This window comes from Heteronotia binoei, chromosome 3 (genome assembly GCF_032191835.1).
Source record: "Heteronotia binoei isolate CCM8104 ecotype False Entrance Well chromosome 3, APGP_CSIRO_Hbin_v1, whole genome shotgun sequence".
Taxonomy (NCBI): Eukaryota; Metazoa; Chordata; class Lepidosauria; order Squamata; family Gekkonidae; genus Heteronotia; species Heteronotia binoei.
In genome coordinates this window covers 103,324,964-103,346,976 of record NC_083225.1, presented here as the reverse complement: position 1 = coordinate 103,346,976, position 22,013 = coordinate 103,324,964, and the positions used below count along the sequence as shown (strand labels likewise).

General features: G+C 46.4%; 1 protein-coding gene across 2 annotated transcripts in view; it reads left to right on the top strand.

Annotated features, from left to right (window-relative positions):
- HUNK (hormonally up-regulated Neu-associated kinase) overlaps positions 1-22,013 on the top strand; it is a 152,388-nt gene that overhangs the window by 108,515 nt on the left and 21,860 nt on the right. Inside the window, exons 6-8 of one of the 2 annotated variants that reach the window (XM_060234337.1) lie at positions 9,655-9,784; positions 18,836-19,004; positions 20,595-20,675. In XM_060234337.1, coding sequence (XP_060090320.1) covers positions 9,655-9,784; positions 18,836-19,004; positions 20,595-20,675 — 380 coding nt within the window. The remainder of the gene's footprint in view (positions 1-9,654; positions 9,785-18,835; positions 19,005-20,594; positions 20,676-22,013) is intronic. The other variant, XM_060234338.1, reaches the window with a different exon arrangement.

Genomic DNA, 22,013 nt, shown 5'->3' with positions numbered 1-22,013 from the left:
CTGTCTGGAACTCATTGCTGTTCACAGGGCTCTTCAATCGTTCCTCCCATCTTTTACCAACCAACTCGTTCAGATTACAACAGACAGCATAGCTACAGTCTTCTACATGAACATGTCATCCTGAATGCCAGAAAACCCTCTATTAGACTTTCTTACCTATGTAAATGGAAACGCTTCTGTACTTTTGCACTATCTCAACAGTATGACCCTGAGACTGTACTGCTCCCCTCGATCTTACAATACCTCCTGTTGTTACAAGTTTCTGGACTTAGTTATTCTTCTTTGAAGGTTCATCTTTCCGCCATTTTGGCTTTTCATGAACCTGTCGATGATCAGACTGTTTTCTCCCATCGGTTGTCTAAATCATTCCTCAGGGTATGTTACACCTCCACCCGCCAGTTAAACCTATTGTGCCAGTTTGGAGTTTGTCATTGGTTCTTTCACAACTCATGAAGCCTCTGTTTGAGCCGTTAGCTTCTGTTGATTTCAACCTTCTTTCCTGGAAGACTTCTTTGTTGGTTGCACTTACTTCGGGCAAGTGAGTTAGTGATCTGTATGTGTTTCCCTCTGACCCTCTGTATACTGTTTTTCACAGGAACAAGGTGGCATAAGAACATAAGAGAAGCCATGTTGGATCAGGCCAACGGCCCATCCAGTCCAACACTCTGTGTCACACAGTGGCAAAAAATTTTATATATACACACACTGTGGCTAATAGCCACTGATGGACCTGTGCTCCATATTTTTATCTATAAGATAAATATGAAGGTGGCCTTCAAGGGGATCCAGCCTTCCTCCCAAAAGTGGTTTCAAAATTTCACCTTTCCAGTTCTACTTCGTTACCTACATTTTCCCCTGAACCTAAGGATTCTGGACAGAAAGCTCTACACACTCTCGATGTTAGACGGGCTTTGTCTTTTTACCTTTCACGTACACAACCTTTCCGTAAGGACCCTAACTTGTTTGTGGCTTATGGCAATCCCCGTAAGGCGTGCAAAATTTCTACCCAGAGACTCTCTAAGTGGGTATCCAATGCAATTCGGTTGTGCTACGAAGTTGCTAAGCAACCTTTACCAGAAGCAACCTTTACCAGAAGGTCTCAAGGCTCATTCAACTAGAGCTGTTTTGACCTCCTCAGCCTTCCTTGAGGGCATCTCCTTAGAGGACATTTGCTCTGCTGCATCCTGGTCCTCTCGATCCATGTTCATCTCCCACTATGCTTTGGATGTTTGTGCCAGACGTGACGCCTCCTTTAGTCAAGTGGTTCGCAGAGCCATCTTCCACTGAAGTCATCCTAGGTGAGTGCCTGCATATATTTGTGAGTATTTTAACTTTTCTTGCCAGCACACACCTGTTCTTCAGCTTGCTAATCACCCATGTGTGGGACTGCACAGAGACCACAATGAAGATAAACAGGTTGCTTACCTGTAATTGATGATCTTCGAGTGGTCATCTGTGCAGTCACACCCACCCACCCAGTCTGCTGGCTTTTCTGCTAATTTATGCCTATGTAGACTGTCAGGAGTGGCTGGAAGAAACTGAGTGGGAAGGGCGCCTTCTGCTCGCTCCAGGCATACGCTGTTGATGCCTGCTCCCCAGGGCGAGTGGGAAAGCATGCCAAAAGACGCTCTATGTGAGCTGTTGGAGACTCCAAGGTATGGATCCATTGCCAGCGGCAAGACCCATATGTGGAACTGCACCAATGACCACTAGAAGATCATCAGTTATAGGTAAGCAACCTGTTTTTCTTCTGGATTCTGCCCAATTGATCTGATTGTTTCCATAATCTTAGCAGACTAGAAAGGAAAGGGGTCTGCTGCAAGTAAAAATGGGATTAGGCCCTTCGGCTTTATGTGAACTCTTAACCAAAAGCAAATAGTAAGTTTCCATATTTTTAATGCTAGGGAGGCCAGCTTCCTGTCTCAAAATGGCATTAGAGATGCATCTAAAGGCATTAAAGAATGAACCTTAAGACAGGGTTTCCCAAACTTCTATTTCCCATGGCCTGGTTAATTTCACACTTTTCCATGGCCCACTAAAATTCAGGGGTAGAGCCAGGAGACTTTGGGGGTGGAACCGGGAGACAGGAATTACGTCATTTCCTGTGGTGTCACTTCCAGGTCAAGGGCCAATTGATGTCATTTCCAGGGCACACTGAACCAAAACTCCACCTTTTCCTGTGATGTCACTACCAGGGCACTCCCCCAAGCCTGCTTCTTCTTCTTAAGTAACTTCATTTCAAAAGAATCTCTCTGAAACATCCTGAGCCAAAATGGGGGTGGAAAGTGGGTGGTCTGCAACTTATTCATACATTCCCAGGGTCCTCTCTTTCCGCCTCCACACCTGCATGCACCTATCTGTTTGTGTGTCCTTCTCCAGCTTGCAAAGTCTCCTAATGCTCATGTTCAATTGTATGCACCACCTACACACCCGTTCCTCAACAGCACTGGCCAGTGTATGCAGTTGGGAGTGCTGTTGCTATTGCCATCAGGAATGCCAGCACTAGGTACCACCCCACTGGGCCCTGGCAGCTTCTCTACCTCAAAATATGCTGACACATTTAGTAGGCTCTTTCTTCAGCTGCTGCTACTGGAACCCCGCCTCAAGCTACAACCAAGCTTGCTTGGTTTCAAGAAAATCTTTTGACAGCTATTTTTCATACTTTACCTTGACTGAAACACTGGGAAATTGCTGTGAAAGGTAGCAGAGAATTGTACTGCAATTAATGAATTAATTTCAAGTTATATATGAAGTTCATACAAGCTTTTCTGAAGTTATCCCAAAAAGGATATTTATGTGGGGCTTGCAGCTTTTTACTGGCTGTGTTTCCCATGCCTTTAAAAGCAGCCTGTTGTGCAGATATTTAGCCAGTGAACTTCTTTCATCCTTTTTAATATCTAGAGGAGTTTAATTTTGGTGTCAGACAGCTGTTAAAAGCAGGACCAGTAAAATGATGCCAAGTTCATCACTTCCAGTGCTGTTGAAATATACAGCAGTAATCTCCAATAACCTCTTTCTGCCCCACACCTCTCACTCACTCACACAGAAAACTCATAGGAAGGCCAGCTGGCTACAACTGGGGGTGCCAACTTTTTATTGGCAAAGCTCCTATGTCTCCAATCTCTTTCAGCCCCACACCTCTCACTCACTCACACAGAAATATCATAGAAAGGCCAGCTGGCTACAACTGGGGGTGCCAACTTTTTATTGGCAGAGCTTCAATGTCTGCAACAACAGTATGATGAATATAAAAGTTTCATCCAGTAAAAGAGGAAGGAAGGAAGGAAAGAAGGAAAGAAAGACATGGAAAGAAAGAACATAAGAGAAGCCATGTTGGATCAGGTCAGTGGATCATTCTGTCCAAACTTTTCTCACCCAAGCCCCAAAAGCACCAGAATGTTCACCAGTAGGGCCAGGGCACTAGAAGCCCTCCCACTGTTGTTTCCCACCCCCAGCACCAAGAATGCAGACAGAGCATCACTTGCAGGGAAAGAAAAAAAGAAGGGGGGACAAAGAAAAAAACAACTTACCATTAGATAGTTAAAAAAAAAAAAAGCTACTGGAATGCCCACTCCCCACTCCTCCTGGCTGAAGAAAACATCCCCCCCTCCTTTGCTGCCCAGGCATTCCGGGGAAATCTCCCCAAAAAAACATACTGCAAGGCACATGAAAGCTCATATTCTTCATGAGTCTAAAGTGCCAGTGGACTCCAGCATTTCTCTCAAGCACCGGGGAGGGGGGTGGGTGGAGGAGAAGGAAGGAGAGGCAGCCCAGCTCCTCTCTACACAACACAGAGATGGTGGAAGGAAGGAAGCCAAACTGTGTCAGTCTTCAAGCCTAGCTTTTCTTTGCACAACACAGAAACAGGGGAAAGACGGAAGCCAAACAAAGCTCAGGCTTTGCAGCCTGTGTCAGTCCAAGGCTCGCTTTTCTCTGCACGACACAGAGACGGGGGAAGGAAGGAAGTCAAATAGAGTTCAGGTTTTGCAGCCTGTGTCAGTCTTCATCTGCTGCTTGAAGGGCACTTGATGTAATTAGTAGACTGATCAAAGCCACCAAGTAATACACCGTCTTACAGTTTGCAAAAATACGTTACAAGGAGTGTGTACAACACATAATAAACAATACAATATTGATAGGGGCCAGCGGTACTAAGGCCTTTTAAAGTAACATAAACGACAAGGGGGCCAAAAAAACCCATCCCCAAATGAATAGATATAAGTCCAAACTTGGAAATAGTCTAACTGAAATTCACAAGCTGAGTGCTCCTAAGGAAAATAGCTTCAACACAGCCGCTTTCTTAAAAAGATGTTTATCTAGATTTTGATGACGTTTCATTCCTTCTTCAGTTTTAACGGCTCAATTGTTTAGGAACTCTGTTCTACATTCTCTAATAACAGCATTTAGCTTCTCATTTTCAGTGTGAACATTGGGCCCTTTAAGCCTAGCTTTTCTCTGCACAACAGAGACGGGGGAAGGAATGAAGCCAAACGGAGTTCAGGCTTTGCAGCCCGTGTCAGTCTTCAAAGATAGCTTTTCTTTGCACAACACAGAGATGGGGGAAGGAAGGAAGCAGAACAGAGCTCAGGCTTTGCTGAGGGCAGGGCTAGCTTTGGCTTTTTTTGTGACCCGGTATTGAGGCTTCCGTGACCCAGTGTCAGGTCACAACTCCGTGAATGGGAAATGCTGATCTAAGAAATTTTGACTGTGGTTTCTAGAAACGTGGGCAATTTATTTATTTATTTACATTAGACTTTTATCCTGCCTTCTCTGCAAGTGGACTCAGGGCGGCTTACAGCAGTCGTTTACACGATTTAAAACAATGTCAATAAAATCTATAAAACATTAATACAATTAAAATTTAAAAACTATTCCACAGTGCTGTACCATTACTATGTTGGCGGTTCTGCTTTTCAGACTGTTGGTCACCAGGAACTCTAGCTGATGTCAGGTGGCAGCTCTCTCTCAGTTTAAGCATCGAAGGCCTGCCGAAACAATTTGGTCTTACAGGCCCTGCGGAATGTAGGAATGTCCCGCAGGGCCCTTATGGCCTCCGGGAGAGCATTCCATAACTCTGGTGCTGCCACCGAGAAGGCCCTGGCTCATGTCAAACGCAACCTGGCTTCCTTTGGTCCAGGGGTGGACAGCAGATTTTTTGTCCCTGAACTCAGTGCTCTCTTGGGGATATATGGGGAAAGGCGGTCCCGCAGATAAACAGGTCCCTGACCATAAAGGGCTTTAAAGGTCAATACCAACACCTTGAAACGGATTCGGAACACAATAGCTAGCCAGTGCAGCTCTTTCAGCACTGGCTGAATGTGCTCCCATCAAGGGGTGGAGCCCTATGCCTGAAGCCGGCAAGGCTCCCCCCATCTCTCCTGTCTTTCAAGTGTGTGCACTGCACTCCAGCCTCTGCGGCCACCAGAGCACAGCCAGCCGGCCTCATCAGCCCCGCAGCTGTTGGTGTGTTCTCCAGCAACGGCATTTCAGATTGCTGGAGCCAGGAATCTCCAAGTGTGAGCTTGCTCCCCTTACTTGCAGATCAGTAAACTTAGCCCAGCATGTCCATCTTGTCTTCTGTGTCTCACTTTTCCCACCTCGCCCCGGCCCCCTGTATCCCCCACGCACTCTGCTCATGGCCGTCCCAAGGACATGGCTCTGTGGCTGGGGGGACTCCCTGGGCACCTCTCGTCCCTGAGCGCTCTACCCGCGCGCTGATTGGCCCATATGTGACCTCACACACACTCCCGATGCAAGTGCCCCCCAAAGTCCTGCTGGGCAGCGACCCATGCCCCCACTTCCTCATTCTCCCCCATTGGTGACCTGGGGTCTGGAAGGGGAAGGTCCTGAGGGGCTAGCAGGCATTTACAGGTGGTGATGTTGTGTAGCATGACGCACACAGCAACCAGTTTAGCCACAGGCAGGGGTTGCATGCTGCGTTGGTCACCTGTTTGGTGCAGGCAACATAACCTCATCTTCAGCTGCCCGAAGGTACGCTCGATGACCATGAGAGTGGCTTTGTGCACCTGGTTGTATGCTTCCCGGTCTTTGGGCACATCCTGGTACGGCGTTAGCTGGTTGGGCAGCAAAGGGTCATCTGTTGAGGACAGAAAGGTGAGGACAGAGGATGGGAGGGGTGTCCCATGCCACCACCTGGTGGCCTTATCTAGCAGCCACCCCTGCCCATCCAGCCAGGCTGCCAGGAGACGATTGAGGCCCGAGGACGTGAAAATCTGGGCGTTATGTACACTCCCTGGGAACTTCGCCACCAGATCTGTGAAGAGTCCCTGGTGGTCGCAGGATGCCTGCACATTGAGGCTGTAGAAGTGGTGCCTGTTCCGGTACACCATGGGATCCTCCCGCAGGGTCAACCAAGGCAACATTCATGCAGTCCACAGCCCCCATGACATTGGGGAACCTCGCAGCCGCGGCGAAGCCAGCTCTGACAGTCTGCAGCTCCTCCTCGCCTGTTAGCAACTGCACATGCTGCTGGAGTCGCTGAAACAAGGCATATAGGAAGGAGTAGAGGCAGTGGCTGGCCAATGACTGGGAGACCTCCAGGACCTCGGCCACCATACCCTGGAAGGAGCCAGTCGCCTGGAAGCACAGGGAGATGAGGACCTGCTGCAGGATGGGGCGGGGGCCGGTCACCTCGCTGCAGAGGCTCGCCCCGAGCTGCTCACACAGGTCCTGGATGGCGGCGCGGTCCAGGTGAAAGTGGTCCAGACAGGTGGCATCCTCGAGACGTAAAGTGTTCAGGCACTCCTGGTATCTGCGCACCTGATGGCGTCTCCGCCGCCACCGCGCAACCCACACATAGAGAGCGGGAAGGATGTGCAATGGCTGCACCTGGAGGGGCTCTGGCGGCAGGATGAGGAGGCACCACCCGCTACGGGCCCCCATGGTTTCAGCGCTGTGACATGGGCTGTGGTGGCCGTGCTGCAGCCCCGAGGCACTCCACCACAGCTTCCAGACGCTGCTGCAGCTGTGAGGGGCCTTGCACGAGCAGTGGCGTGGGGCCATCGAGGCCAACAGATGCTCTGCTGGTGTCCCGTGGGGGGGCGGGGCGGTGTGAGAGCAACCACAATCAACCAGCTGCGGCCACCAGCCCTCGCATTCCACTGCCTGTGGAAGGAATGGAGGCAGACAGATCGGCATTGACCAAGAGTCATCGCCAACCCAACTTGACTGAGGCAGAGAAGGCGCTTTTCTTTGGCTTGATGGCTGAGAACGTCGCGGTGACGCTCGCTGCCACAAGAGCCAGTGGAACAAACTTCCGTCGGAGAGGTTTCTGGCGTATGGCGGTGGAGTGAGTGTCCACAGTGAGCCAGGTCCTCTGCACAGAGCAGTCCACCCTGAAGCGTTAGAATGACTCCTTAGGCCCTGCCAAGAAGCAGGTCTGGCATCTCAAGGGCTCGACCTATAGGAGGTGGTGGCCCAGGCCCTGACTGGCTCTGAGGAAATCATGGGATGATGATGATGATGATGATGATGATGATGATGATGATGATGATGATGATGATGATGATAATGATAATAATAATAATAATAAAAAAAATTATTTCTATCCCACCCTCCCCACCTCGGCAGGCTCAGGGCGGCTAACAACATTTCATAAAAACATACAGTGGTTAAAAGCCTTTAAATTTAACAATATAAAACAGTAAACATTAACTTAACAGCATTAAAACAGTCCAGTAAGTGCAGTTATTCAGCGGTATGGTCTTAAACTGCATTGGCGGATCCCTCATCCACCCAGTAGCTGTAGCTGGCCACAGCATTGAGGTGATCCACAGTAGGTTGGCACCTTCATCACCCCCATCCTCACCACTGTGGGACTGCCAGATTCTGACAGCAACACCCTTTCCCCCCCCCCCAGGTGACTCCCATGACCTCCACTGTGGATTCGGAGGCAGGAGGCCACTCTAGCGAGACAGCCAAGGACTGAAGCTGGGTGCCGAGCACCTGCGGGATGGGAGGTCAGCAGGTCCAGCACCGCCTGCTGCCCCCAGGACTTCCAGACAGCTGTCAGGAAGCACCAATTCGGGGAGGACGCATCAAGTGAGGAGGTCATGGATGCCGCGGTGGGTGACCTCTATCTGTCCACAGATGATGAACGGCCTGAGTCCTCTCAAGGTGCAACACTGAGCACGGGGCGTGGAGCGTCCGCGACTGGCTGCTTATGCCAGCATCTGACCCTTGTCCCGTTTTGCAGGTAGCCACATTGTGACACTGGTGGCCGACATGTTGGAGAACCTACGGAGGGCTTTCCCAAGCAGACAGTCGGCCTTAGCTGCCTCCCTCATGCTGCAGACCCTGGATCTGCCTACATCCCCTCCCCATGCCCCGGGGGCCAGGAATGCGAGGGGGCGGGCATGGCAGACTTGTGTGCAGGAACGTCCCCCTCTGGCCCCGGCCCCAACCAGGGGGAGCCGCTGGGGGATCCGGAAGGTGACAGCGATGCAGAAGGCTGTGGAGGTGGGCAGGAAGCAGGGCTTGGGGACTATGGCCAGCTCAAATAATCCCCACCACCTTATCCTCCTTCTGGGCAGCCATAGAGCAGGACTGGCTGGAGGGGCTCTGGGAATGGCGGGAGGCCATGGCCGCAGCCCAATTCTGGATGGCGGGGATGGAGGGGACCATGTCCACGGCCACTGGCCACTTGTCCAGTCTCCTGGCCATGGCGAGGCAGTCACAGGAGGCCGCAAGGGTGGAGCAGCTGCTTCCTATGAAGGGTCAGGCGGCAGCCCCTCTGCAGCCGGGTGCTTTAATCTTATCTCTCCACATTGCATTGAGTCCTTATTCAAGAGGGATTGGGAGTGGAGGGGGGGAGGTGAGTCCTTCACATGGTCACTTCAAAACTGTCTCGTGCCCCTGGGTGTCCGATTCTTTGCGGGCGGGCACGAGTGCAAGCCACCGCGGCAACTGTCACCGGCACCTTTGGTGCATGCGTGCCTGCAGGGGGTGGCCTACTGTGCGCTGGCAGGGGGCCCCCGCGGCATCTGGGATGCCATCCGGCCATGCAGCCCATGGGAGGGACGCTGACAGGGGCTTAGCTTCGCCCCTTTGGCAGGTAGGCTGCTCCATGGAGCTAGCGGTAAGTGCTGACCGGATGCTTCCCTAAAGATTACACAGCAACACCATGCGGCTGGGTGTGTGCGTGAGGGGGTAGGGCATGCGGGTAGCCTATTGCCAGGAAGTGCTCTCTCCGGCTCCTGCCACCCAATCCCTGGCATCCCTGTGGAAGCGCCCACTCCTGCCCCCGCCCTCACACTGTTCCGGGAGCCCACACTCCAGCATATTTTACACATCTACAGGTGGCGGCCTGGGCTTGGGTGTGCCGCAAACCACTTTGGAAGCCAACAAGCAGCACCGTAGTTCCGCCCACGCCTGAGCAACCAGCCGCCACGTAAGTCTGGATTGAGCTGTAAGCTGTCAAATCCATCTATGTGAATAGTGTTCCCTTAAAGAGCCTGCAAAGAATCCAGTATGCATCCAATTCAGAATGCTTCTCTGTGTCATAAATAAAAGACTATGGGTAGTAAATTTCTGGGTTAAAACGTTTTTGGTAAGGTTACTTGCCATTATTACTCAGCTGCTGGATTCAGTTACAAAACATATGATGCTTGTTTTTCCCCCCTCATGTCTTTACAGCAGCTATAAACTTCCTACGATCTCTGCTAGAGCCAGATCCTACAAAGAGGCCAAACATCCAACAAGCTTTAGCAAATCGATGGCTTAATGAAAACGGCAAACCATTAAACAGTGTCACATATCCAAACAGGTAAAGTACAAAACACAGACCATACCAGATAAGGTAGCTCTGCTAATTGGAGAAAATTCCATAGAAGTCATTATAGCTAGATGAAATGAGAGAAGACGTTTGAATCAGCTAGAGTCCTAACCACTTTGATGTACCAGCTGTCATTTCACGTTCTCTTTCTTATTTTATCAGCCATATAGAATGAGAAGAAAAATTATCTTATGCTTAGTATACTGGAGCTGGTCCTAGGATTGCTGGGATCAATTCCTGTATCCAGCCGGAGATCAGCAAAGCCTTTGGGAAGTTGTGTTGTTTTCTCTGTGCCTTTGTCTTGGCCCTGTTAATGTGTGGGATGATATTTCCCAACCTCAGCAAGGGTTTTGTGAGGATAAAAAACTTCGGTAATTATGAGGTGCTGGTTACTATGGTAATGAGGGTTATATAACACATGGATACATATTAATACAGCAGAGGAGGTTGGTACCTTTCCTGGGTCTCTAGTTTAGATTGTACTTGATGGATATAAACATTATTGTGATTATAAGGAAATTAGGAGCTGGCTTTTAGCCATAAAAGTGGTGGGTAAATGAACTGCATAAGAAAAAAAAAAATGACCGCTTTGGTAGATGAGGAAGGAGGATGCAATGAATCACTGTCAAAGCATTAATGTTCTACTGCATCTTTGCAGCACTTAAACATTCTGAATTTCCTAACCCCTTCCTATGCAAATGGAAAAACAGTGAAAGATGTGTATTGATAATCACACATGATGATTGCACATATCTGTTTCATTGTATTGCAGATAAGGGTGAAATATGCAGTAATAAAAAGTGCCAACAGCCACACATAGTTTTCATATGACTTCCAATACATCTGCTGAAGATATGAGTTCTCTTTCTGTAACCACATAACTGCTTATTAATGTGAACCATCAGATTAAACAGTGACTTTGGACAGTCCAGATGCTAACTGGATAAAATAAATTATGCTTTACTCCACAAACTCGGACATTATAGTCACTGTGTGGACTGAAAAAGAAACTATAGGTTTTTTCCCTTTCATAAACTTGCAATTTATTTGAAATGTGCCCATTCCCAAATGCTACCCTCTGCCAAACTTGGACCCCACACACCAAAACACACACACACACACACACACACACTGACACCAGTGCAGACTTAACTCTGATACCCCAGCAGAATTTTAAAGGTGATATAAAAGAAAAACATGATCCACAGTGTCAAAAGCAGCTGAGGGGAACAACTAGATCTTCTTCGTGGTCTCTGTGCATCACACCCATGGGAGAAAGCGCACATGTGCTGATCCGATTGGTATTTAACAAGCCAAGGATTTTCGTGCTCAGCTCCAGTGGGCATGTGCAAGAACCCCACCACGCGTGGTCACAGAGTGGGCGCGGACATCCCGTCAGTTCTCTTCTGACCGCCGCGCTGATCAGTTGATCTCCTCACTCTGGCTGGTACTTTTATTTACTTCCCCTTTCAAATAGCCACTTCTAATCCTATTTCTGCCTCTCATGTTATCTCAAAAGCAAATAATAACAAACAAACCTAGTGAGATGGAGACAAGTCGAAAACTTTACTCTCCTCAGCCCTTCGGATTTCTCCCCCCCTTTTTCCCCCTTCCCTGTTAAGGAAAAGCAATGGAGGCGGGCTCTCTTGCTGACTCAAGTGCTGGGGTCAAATTTCCCCTCCTGATTCGTTTCCTCCGCTCTCCCTGCCCAGAGGGACTCACAGCATAGATCTTCACCAATCCTCCTGATTAACGAGGAAAAAGCCAGCAACGTGCCTGTTCAAACTGCTTGAGTCGTCTCCCTAACTGATTCAATGGACTTCGATGTTTTCCAGCCTGGACAACACACGGCCCAACTCGCTATGTTGGTGCCGGAGCCCACTGAGAGCAAGACAAACTCTCATGGCTCTTCCCTTTCCGACCGCTCTGACCTACAAGCATTCTCGGCATCAAAGTCGGAGTCCTTTCTACCTATCAGCAATTGCTGTGGGGAGGACAAGGGATTCAAGGTGGAAGCAGGCATGGCAAACATGACTTCTATCGTCATACGCCACTTGCCCACTGAAGGATCGGCATTGGAAGGATCAGCGTCAGAATCGGCAATCACTTCTGTCTTCAACTCCTGACATTGCCGACTGAACCCCCCGACGCTCAGCTTATTCCCGATCCGAGTGCTTCCGCGCTCCAGTTCATAGCGCAAACGCACCTCCCATCGATGCTTGTGGCCCCAAGTGCCAATGCCCCTCTGCTTGGCCAGTCTCGTGGGCACTGGAGCCAAAGTGCTCCCCCATACCGACGTTCGACCTCGAGGGCAGAGGCTCGTCGGCAACGATGATGCTGACCCCCCCTTTTTTACCTTTCTCCACTGTCATCCTCGTTTTCACATGGGTTCTTTCTAGTCTTATAAAGACAGACTGCAGGGGGCACACACCGTGTCCCAGCAGCTTTTTGTTGCTTTTGTTCTAAGGACCTCCCAGGTTGGCCCAGCAATACAACCTCCCTTATGCAACTGGATGCTTTACCATCCATCATACTACTGTTGGCAACAACGACCTGGCTGCTCTATTACTGGATCAATGCTAGAAGAAGCATCCGCACAATCCTCCAGAGCAGACTCACATGGCTCTGCCATCGGCACCGAATATCAGCATCTCTATCCATCCTCTGGCTGTTTTGATGCAGATCAAGCCTTGCCTACCTCCACACTGTTTCTTTACCCTGAGCTTTATGGTCTCTGCCTTTACCATCAGATGATCCTAATTCCTACGGCAACTGCATGAAAGCATTAGACTATACCCTGACGCTTTCGCCTATCAACTTCAACCCTCGACCACTGCAATGGTGTTTAACATCATTTCACTTGGCATTTGCTGTTTTAGCACCCACCCACCCCCTTTCTAGCAGTAGTGCCATAAAGGACTAAGAAGTTCGAACTACACCAATCCTTCCTCCAAGTTCCTCTCCTTGGCCGGATCATACGTGTATGATACATGAACTGGGGACCGAACTCTCTCTTTCTAGCCCTCCTTTTTTTGGGGGGGGGAGGGAAATTGACACCTTGGGCAAGACATTTTATTCAGTTGGTACCCTGGCATTTAGACCCTCCGCTGCTCCACTCACACCAGCTACTGGCAGTTTATGTTAGAGCAACAACTCTCAGAAGTACTGCCTCCCCCACCCCCAGTATGTTCAGCATTCTGCTGTCAAACTAATTCAAAGGGGGCATGCTCTTGTCCTCACAACAACTCATCATTTGTAGTTGTTATTCCTGGATGCCAATCATGTCTTCGCTCTGCTGCCCCAGTCGGGCACTAGAACATATACTAAAGTTTTCCTGCTCAAGACAGTTGTTGTCCACTCTACTGCAGATACTATTTGGCATGAGATGCTCAGGAGTATCACAACGCTCTGCAATCTGGGTCTGCCTCCAGGTTCTATACCATCCGGAACACAGCCTAGAACAAACGACAATCCTAGCACCAACCATCTGAACTCTCCTAGAAGCAGGGTTCTGCCTCAGTACTGGCTCATATTAATACCAACTGTCCTCCTGGCAGAAGTCCCATTATTCCTGTTCAGTGACTAAGCTCTTCTACCCTTCGAAGTTTCCACCTTCCCTTTCAGCACTTCATGGTATCAAGAACAGGACTGGGAGGCCTCTGCCTCATCAGGATCCACAGAGTACTAGATGAAGAAGATGATATTGGATTTATATCCCGCCCTCCACTCCGAAGAGTCTCAGAGCAGCTCACAATCTCCCTCCCCCACAACAGACACCCTGTGAGGTGAGTGGGGCTGGAAAGGACTCTCACAGCAGCTGTCCTTTCAAGGACAACCTCTGCCAGAGTTTTGGCTGACCCAAGGCCATGTTAGCAGGTGCGAGTGGAGGAGTGGGGAATCAAACCTGGTTCTCCCAGATAAGAGTCTGTGCACTTAACCACTACACCAAACTGGCTCTCCAATTGACACTAGTACTAGTCCCTCTGGTACAATTTTAGCAGGACTGCCCTGCATGATATGCTCCTGCCAACTAACGTGAGGTAGGGATTAGCACCCCTAATTTACTGAGTGTGTATTCCCACTACATTTCAGTTGGACCACTTCACTTCCATTGGGCACTTGAAATCATCATGCATCCTTCTCAAACTATAAATCTCAGCCTTCTCTGCTTCCTAGGTTTAACCACACTCCTGTAACTGTTGGTTGCTAACTCCAAATAGATCTTCATTTACAATGCTCAGTCCATTTTGACCTATTCCAACAGAAAGAAAGAAAGAAAGAAAGAAAGAAAGAAAGAAAGAAAGAAAGAAAGAAAGAAAGAAAGAAAGAAAGAAAGAAAGAAAGAAAGAAAGAAAGAAAGAAAGAAAGAAAGACATCTAAAATCCTCTAAGGGACAACTATGAATGCTAGCCTGTGGGGTCCACACACGTGCACACATCATACGGGGAGTGCAGAACTTTCTCTTTTGTGCATGTGCTCCAAACATGGTAAGAACACACAGTTTTCCATGTCGATCCTCGCTGGGCCTTATGGCCTCAACCACTTCGGTCCGGGTGCTTACCAGCCCTGCATTTCTGGAGTTCTGGTGCCTCAGATCTCTCTGACTCTTCAGAGACCCCCTGTTGCTCCACCTTTCCCTACTGCCCGAACCATGGGATTGGTGCATAATGGGAGCTCTTTCTGTTTTTCGGGACATCTGTCCAACTCCCTATCCTTCCTTTTGGATCATTACAAACCAGTCTCTGGTTCTGGAAGATGCACATGAATGATCCCGTGTCAAGAGCTTACCAGCCCTGACCTGGATAGCCCAGGCAAACCTGATTTCATCAGATCCCGGAAGCTAAGCAGGGCCAACCCTGTCAAGTGCTTGGATGGGAGACCTCCTTGGAATACTGGAAACAGGAGGCAGGGACAGGCTGTATCAAGTCACTTATAACCTCCCGACCATGCCAACTACCACATCATTTTCTGGGAACGCTGGCGATAAGATCCACTACACACTTCCCTCAGCTATCACTTGCAGAGAGGTCTGTGTTCAACCTTGCATAAATGCCTCATCCCTCATCTTATAGCTGTCACAGATGGGCTATTGCCAGGATGCTTGTACCCTAGTACTGGGAATGTGGACAGACGGTATGGACTTCCACTCTTCCCACAGGTCATCTGCCCACTTGCGGACCTGAACATACAGGCGATTTCTTGAATCTGCAGGGCACCATCCCCTCATGTTGAGAGGTTTTTTCTCCACCCTCTGTTATGCCTCTGGGGTCACTCACCAATCGACAGCATCTGAGTAAGATAGGAAACATCAGCAATTCTACCCCAGACCAGGAGTGGATACCAGATCTTGTCTCCTTTCCTGCGACGCAGCCAATACCTCTATGTGTTCCCATGTGCACCTTGAAATTCCAGGGTAGCCAACAAATTCCTAAGCCATGCCCTCACTGCTCTAGGGCATAACTATGATGGCTTTGCCATCGCTACTTTCCTCTTCTGCGTCATCTCGTCCCAGAGACTCCCCCTACTTTTCTTCCAAATATGGAACATCCTATTAGCATAATTGTGGGCTGCAGCCTCAACTCCTCTTCGGTTGAACAGCCTCCTGGCCGTCTTGGCACACTGTACCTCCATTGATGGGTACCGGTCAACCTCACACTCTTCTATTATTCACTTCCTAAAGGCCACCTCGGCTTTCATCTTTATGCCAAATGACCACTCCGCCTTGGCATCTGCCTTTCTCTTATCAATCCTGCCAGGGAACCTCTCCAAACCCCTGGCTACTGGTTCAATTCATTTATTGTCATGGGGAGCAGCATTATTGATGGCTGTCTTTCTCACTGGTTGGATAGCTGGACTACTGGCTCTATGTTATGATACCCTTTGTTTTCATGATGAGAATATACTTCTTCCCCACTTTCCAGCGGTATTCTTTCTCTTGGAAAAAGAGTCTGAATTCCCTTTGTAACTCTGACATCTCTTTTGCAAACATTCTTTTTGTAGGTTGGCAAATAAAGAAAGTCTCCTTTCTTTGGATATCAAAATGGTCCTCCTTTTGTGTTCTTCATTCAACTCTAGAAACAATACTAACTTGTTCTTCAACACAGTTTCTTCCAAGCTAAACTGTAAGATCTCAGGGACTTCCCGGAGGCCTAACCGGACATCCTGAGCCCTACTGTCCCTTACCATGGATTGCCTCTTTTCCTGCCTTGAGGTCACTCAACTAGGGCCTTAGCCATGTCTCTGCTGCACCAGGTGATCCACAGAGGTCTACAACAGATCTACAGAGCTACGATCTAGGCCAGTCAGCATGCTGTTATGCCTCTACTGTCTATCTACATTTGTGTTTTTTCTAGTGTGCAATGTGCTTCTGCTGTCTGCTGTGTCTGAATGACCTCCAGCACCCTCCTCCAGACATAGGCCTAGCTTGCTAATCTCCCATGGGTGTGATGCACAGAGACTACGAAGAAGATAAACAGGTTGCTTACCTGTAACTGATGATCTTTGAGTGGTCATCTGTGCATTCACACCACCCACCCTCCTTCCCCACTGCTGTTGGTCCTTCGGCACTCTTTAGGATCATACAGCGGTCAGAAGGAACTGACGGGATCTCTGCACCCACTCTGTGAGCATGAGTGGTTGGGTTCTTGAGCATGCCCACTGGAGCTGAGCGCGAAAATCCTTGGCTTGTTAAGTACCGATCGGATCAGCGCAGGCGCGCTTTCTCCCATAGGTATGAATGCACAGATGACCACTCGAAGATCATCCGTTACAGGTAAGCAACCTGTTTTTCCAAGTCCAGTAGCACCTTAGAGATTAACAAGATTTTGGGGGTATACAGTTTGGAGTGTCAAAGCTTCTGTAAAATTTACACTCAAAAAATATGGACTTGAATCTAGGTGTTCTATTGCAGATCAATATGACTACCCTCTCACAATATCTTTTATCAGTTTATGTCCGTGAAGCAGACTAAAGGTAGAACAAAAATAATTCCAATGGCACTTGGATGCATTGGTTTGAACAGATTTTGAATTATCCAAAAATATTAAATCCTTCTGATTTCTCAAAGAATATTATCAACCAAAGAAAAATACAAGTTGTGCCTGATGGACATGTCAGCTGAGCAGATCATATAACATTTACAACCAGAGTGGAAAATTAGGAAAGACAACCAAGTCTGAATAAGGGCACAGTCACCAAGAAATTCTTCATATCATGTTACTTTCTTGACATTTAATATACATGATACATGCTTTTACTTGATATGTGTATTGGCAGAGTGGAAAAACAGCCCAAAAATATATAAGGAACAAAGAAAAGGAGTTAAATACTTTAATTCAAATAATTCCCTATGGCTTTGTTAAGCTTAGTGTTGCTAATTGGCTTACTCGCAGTTCTCTGAAAGCAGTTAGTTACAGGCATTTTAATGACATACTTCAAAAACAATTGAATATATATAGATGTAGATATATAATGATGATAAGAAAAATATAGATATGGTAATCAAGATTTATTATCGAGAGCCAGTTTGGCGTAGTGGTTAAGTGTGTGGACTCTTATCTGGGAGAACCGGGTTTGATTCTTCACTCCTCCACTTGCACCTGCTGGAATGGCCTTGGGTCAGCCATAGCTCTCGCAGAGGTTGTCCTTGATACGGCAGCTGCTGTGAGCCCTCTCAGCCCCACCCACCTCACAGGGTGTCTGTTGTGAGGGGAGACGATATAGGAGATTGTAAGCCGCTCTGAGTCTCTGATTCAGAGAGAAGGGTGGGGTATAAATCTGCAATTCTTCTTCTTCTTCTAAATGCAGTGCATAGTCCAGTGACAGTCGAGCATTTTATATTCCATTGCTTTAATTGAAAGAATTTGGCAGATGGCTATTTCCTTACCATTTTAATTGTTTAACTCTCTGCTGAAAACAGTGCAAACTAAAGCACTTGGATCACACCCATATATTTTGAACACATTCCAAAATATGCATTTCATGTCCCGTATATGTGATAAATAAAATGCAGTATATTTAATATATTGGGGGGAATAATGCCTTGGAAATGATACTGAACAGAAACACTGGCCTCTTTTGACAGTATAGCCTCAGATAACATTGCTGAACCATTTGAAAATCTTCTTAAATGCAATAGATTGGAATCTACAGGTCCATTCTATTAATGACAGTACCCTTCTTTAGCACAATGAACTTTGTATCAATGTGGTAGGCATTGCCAGTAGAAAACTTCATATATATCAATAGAAGGTTCATGGAAAGAAGTGCTGCCCTTACTGGAATGGATCCATAGGATTCCATCCATAATCTATAATATGGTAATGATGTCTTAAAAAGCTGTTCTAGAGGTTGTACTCAGCACCTTCACAACTCAAGCTTTACAATCAAGTGGTAAATATTTGCACTCATATGTTCAGCCACTCAAAAAGAAATTAGTTCATGTACAATATATGTTATGGGTCATGCATATTTCCAGTGAATGTTTATGTATTCACACACCGTATTTGAACAAACTGACGTTATATAGAATCAAAAGGCAAAAAAAAGGATGCCATAAGGTGGCTCAGTAACATTCGGCCTTTTTGTTTAAAAATAATGCAGCTTCACAAGATCATAGACCTAGTTATTTACACACACACATTTTTATTACAGAAAAGCAGATTATTATTATTGCTGTTGTTACTAACTTTATTTATAGTCTGCGTTTCTCACTGATTTAAAGCAAATTAGAAAGATAATTCAGTCAGGCCTCCAGTAAACAGTGTAGTAGGACTAGAATTACAGAACTGGAAAATAGTGCAATAGAAAGCTGTCTGAGGCATGACATACCATAAATGAAGAAGGGGGGCTACAAAGGAAAGTGATACACACAATACATTGCAATAGACTACAGTATAGTACAGGAGAGAGAGAGAGAGAGAGAGAGAGAGAGAGAGAGTACTATCTCTCATAGAAGAGATCTCCTGAGCTGTTCCATTATCTTACAGTTCTGATTCCCTTAAAAACAGCAAAATTAACTTGTTCCCATTTCTCTTTTTGTAGAATCCACGTAGAAGATATCAGCCAAAGTGTGCTGCTCTACATGACTGAAAAACTGGGCTATAAGAACAGTGATGTAATCAATACTGTCCTTTCTAACAGAGCTTGTCACACTCTTGCCATCTATGTCCTACTTAATAAGAAACTGGAACAGTATTTGGCAGGCCTTAGAGTAAGTATGGCATTGAACATTATAAAAATCTGAATAAAAATACCTCATCCTTGTTATAATTAATCCAAATTGATAATTTAATGACAATAGCTAACATTTGGATATAGCAATATTCTGGTGTCTGTTACCTGCCTGTCAGACTTGAAGTTCCCCTGACCCCTCCTGAGCATTAATGACCTGCATGTCATTTTTTTCAGCACGTTTCCGTCAGTTTCACTCACTTCTGGTGTCAGAGCCTGGATTAAAGAAAATTCTTTATTAAAAACAATTGTCTTATTAAAGACAATTAATATGAATGTGTGTGTGTGACTTCAACACTTTTTTAAAAGTGCACATTTTTAGATCATTCTTGAGGTAACCTAAAGGACAGAATTAAATGTTTCTATGTAAAAGCCATTCCCAAACATTCTACATCCACTTACTCTCCATTCTGCCATACTCCAGCATGACCAAGAAACAGAATCCAGGATAGGTGCTGGCTTAATTTTCAGAGACCCCTACTAGGTTTTGTATAACAAAAACCAAAGTGCCTGAAGACTGTTCACAGACAGGAAAGGGAGGGACTAGATCTACTTCTCACCCTGGACAGTGATGATCACTGGGGTAGAGAAAAGTTTAGCTAACACCAAAAAAGTGTTCCAGAATGAATTTGCCTACTACCATATCAGATCTTTTTCACCTTCACATTTCCATTACATCCACCTCACTCCGTGAAATGTTCTTTAAGGTCAGTGCAGTCTCAGGAACATTGTGGAGTACATAGATTCCAGTAGGCAGCCATATTGGTCTGAAGCAATAGAACAAAGCAGTAGACAAGTGCATCTTTAAGAACAACTTAAGTTTTATCCAGAATGTAAGCTTTCGTATGCTCTTAAGCAGACTTCATCAGACAAAATGGGAATGGCAAGCAGCAATTCTTAATATAAGTGGGCAGTGAGTTGGTATGTAGAATCATGGGAATGTTTTTAGCAGTTTAAAAGAATCACAAATAGGGATCTGTGTTTGTTAGTGTTAGAACAAAGCAGGGCTGACAACACTGGATGGTGATAAAAAGCAGACTGCTGTTGTAGGTGTGAAGTACCATAAATCTAGGTAACATTCTGGCTTTGTTAGTTTAAATAGAGGACATGGTTTCTCAAGAGGTTATAACATCCATTATAGGTTGCCATTAGAAAAAAAGAAAGACATTAAAATACAGTGAAGGATGGGTTAGTATAAACAGCCAGTATTCTCCATTTGAGTATGTCAATACAAACCCCCCCCCCCCAGTGTATCAGAATATTTGCTTTTTTTGTTTTTTTGTATTGACACACTCAAATGGGGGATATTGGCTGTTTGTCTTATTGCATATACTAACCCATCCTTCATTTCTGCATGGGTTATCTGCCCTGAATTCAGCACTCTTAGGACGCATTTCACCCCCTTACTTTTCCACAGCATTGTGATGAATTCCTGCTCCTCCAAGGATTTTGAGTAACTTTTCTAAGAGTATAATATGGAAGCCATAATTTGATCCTCTTCAGTGATTATTTTTAACTAAATGGTGCTAGAATTTTCCCATGTAAATCTCACTTTTTTTTATCTTTCCAGAAAGCAGACATTCCTGATAATGTGTACATGAACCAATTATGTTGGATAGAAAAATACAAATCAAATAAGGATTCATATGAGGTAAACCTCCAGTTATATTCCTTGGAACTATGCAAAATTTGGGTGTGTCCACCAATTGTTATTAAAAGTGATAAGTGTTTGGATTTGACAAAGAATACAAAAAGCATTCCAGGCCCAGAGGACTCTTGAAATATGTCTGTTAAAAAGAAATGGTTCTTTTTCACCCCTTTTCTTTTTCAAATGGTTCACCCCAAAATGTGTCATTTGGTCATACCTGATTGATCATACACTTATTGGTCAGTGTTATACCTGATGACATACCTGAGGAAAAGAGTTAAATATAACAATAAGTCGAAAGAAAACATTCCCAATATGCATATGTCAGCACTAGCATAAGAAATTAAAAAGAGCAAATATCCTCTATAATTATTGTATCATTTCAGTCAATATAAACAGAATAAACAAATATCTTTGTTTCTTATCTCTTAAGCTGTTACTGATACATAGATTTTGAAGCTGTTTCTTTCCATTCACCAATATATTTAGCATTTGCCAACATGAGATATTCGCTAGGAATAATCACTGCCTAATGGTAGGATACATATATTGAATGTTGTAACAGTTAAGATGATATGGTGAATTCAGTTAGAATGTCTCAGTGTTAGTATCATGGCTGGAAAAATCTGTTTATGTACCTAAAGCACTGAAAAGACCTGCTATCAATCTGTTGGGGGTTTTGTGCAAGGTTTCTCTTCTTTTCCATAACTGCAAGAGCTGATTTACACATTATATTTGGCTGCCACAAGAGATTTGGATCATAGTGGCACTGAGAGTTCCAGGCTTCCCAAGCATTGGTGAGTCAGATTAGGATCAGCACCATGACATGCATTCAGCCTTCTCCATGCCCCATCCATTTTACCCAATCTGAAATGTCCCATTAGCTCTGTTAATAAGCTTACATGTAGCCATTGTTACTCTGGTTTCCCAGCTGAGCAAATAGCAGCTTTCCAGTGCCATTTAAGGTCAAGAAAATGGAACAAGGAGGAGGATGCAGGGTCGGCTTGCCCACTAGGCAAACTAGGCTGTAGCGCCGAGTTCTGGCTATCTAAACCCTCCCTCTCCTGGCCGATCACTCAATCGCGGGTAAAACTGCACCGCGGGGCTGGGACTCGCTTACAGTCCATCAAGATCAGTGTCCTGAAAGGGCGCCCTGCTGCTGCTGACTCCTCTCCCATCCAGTAAGTGGGGAGGGGAGGAGTCAGTGGCAGCGGGGTGCCCTTTCAGGATGCTGGTCCTGATGGACTGTAAGCGCATCCCGCCCCTACGGCGTAGTTTTACCCGCGATTGAGTGATCATTCGCGGGGGGTGTGTGTGTGCTTTAGATAGCTGGAACACGGC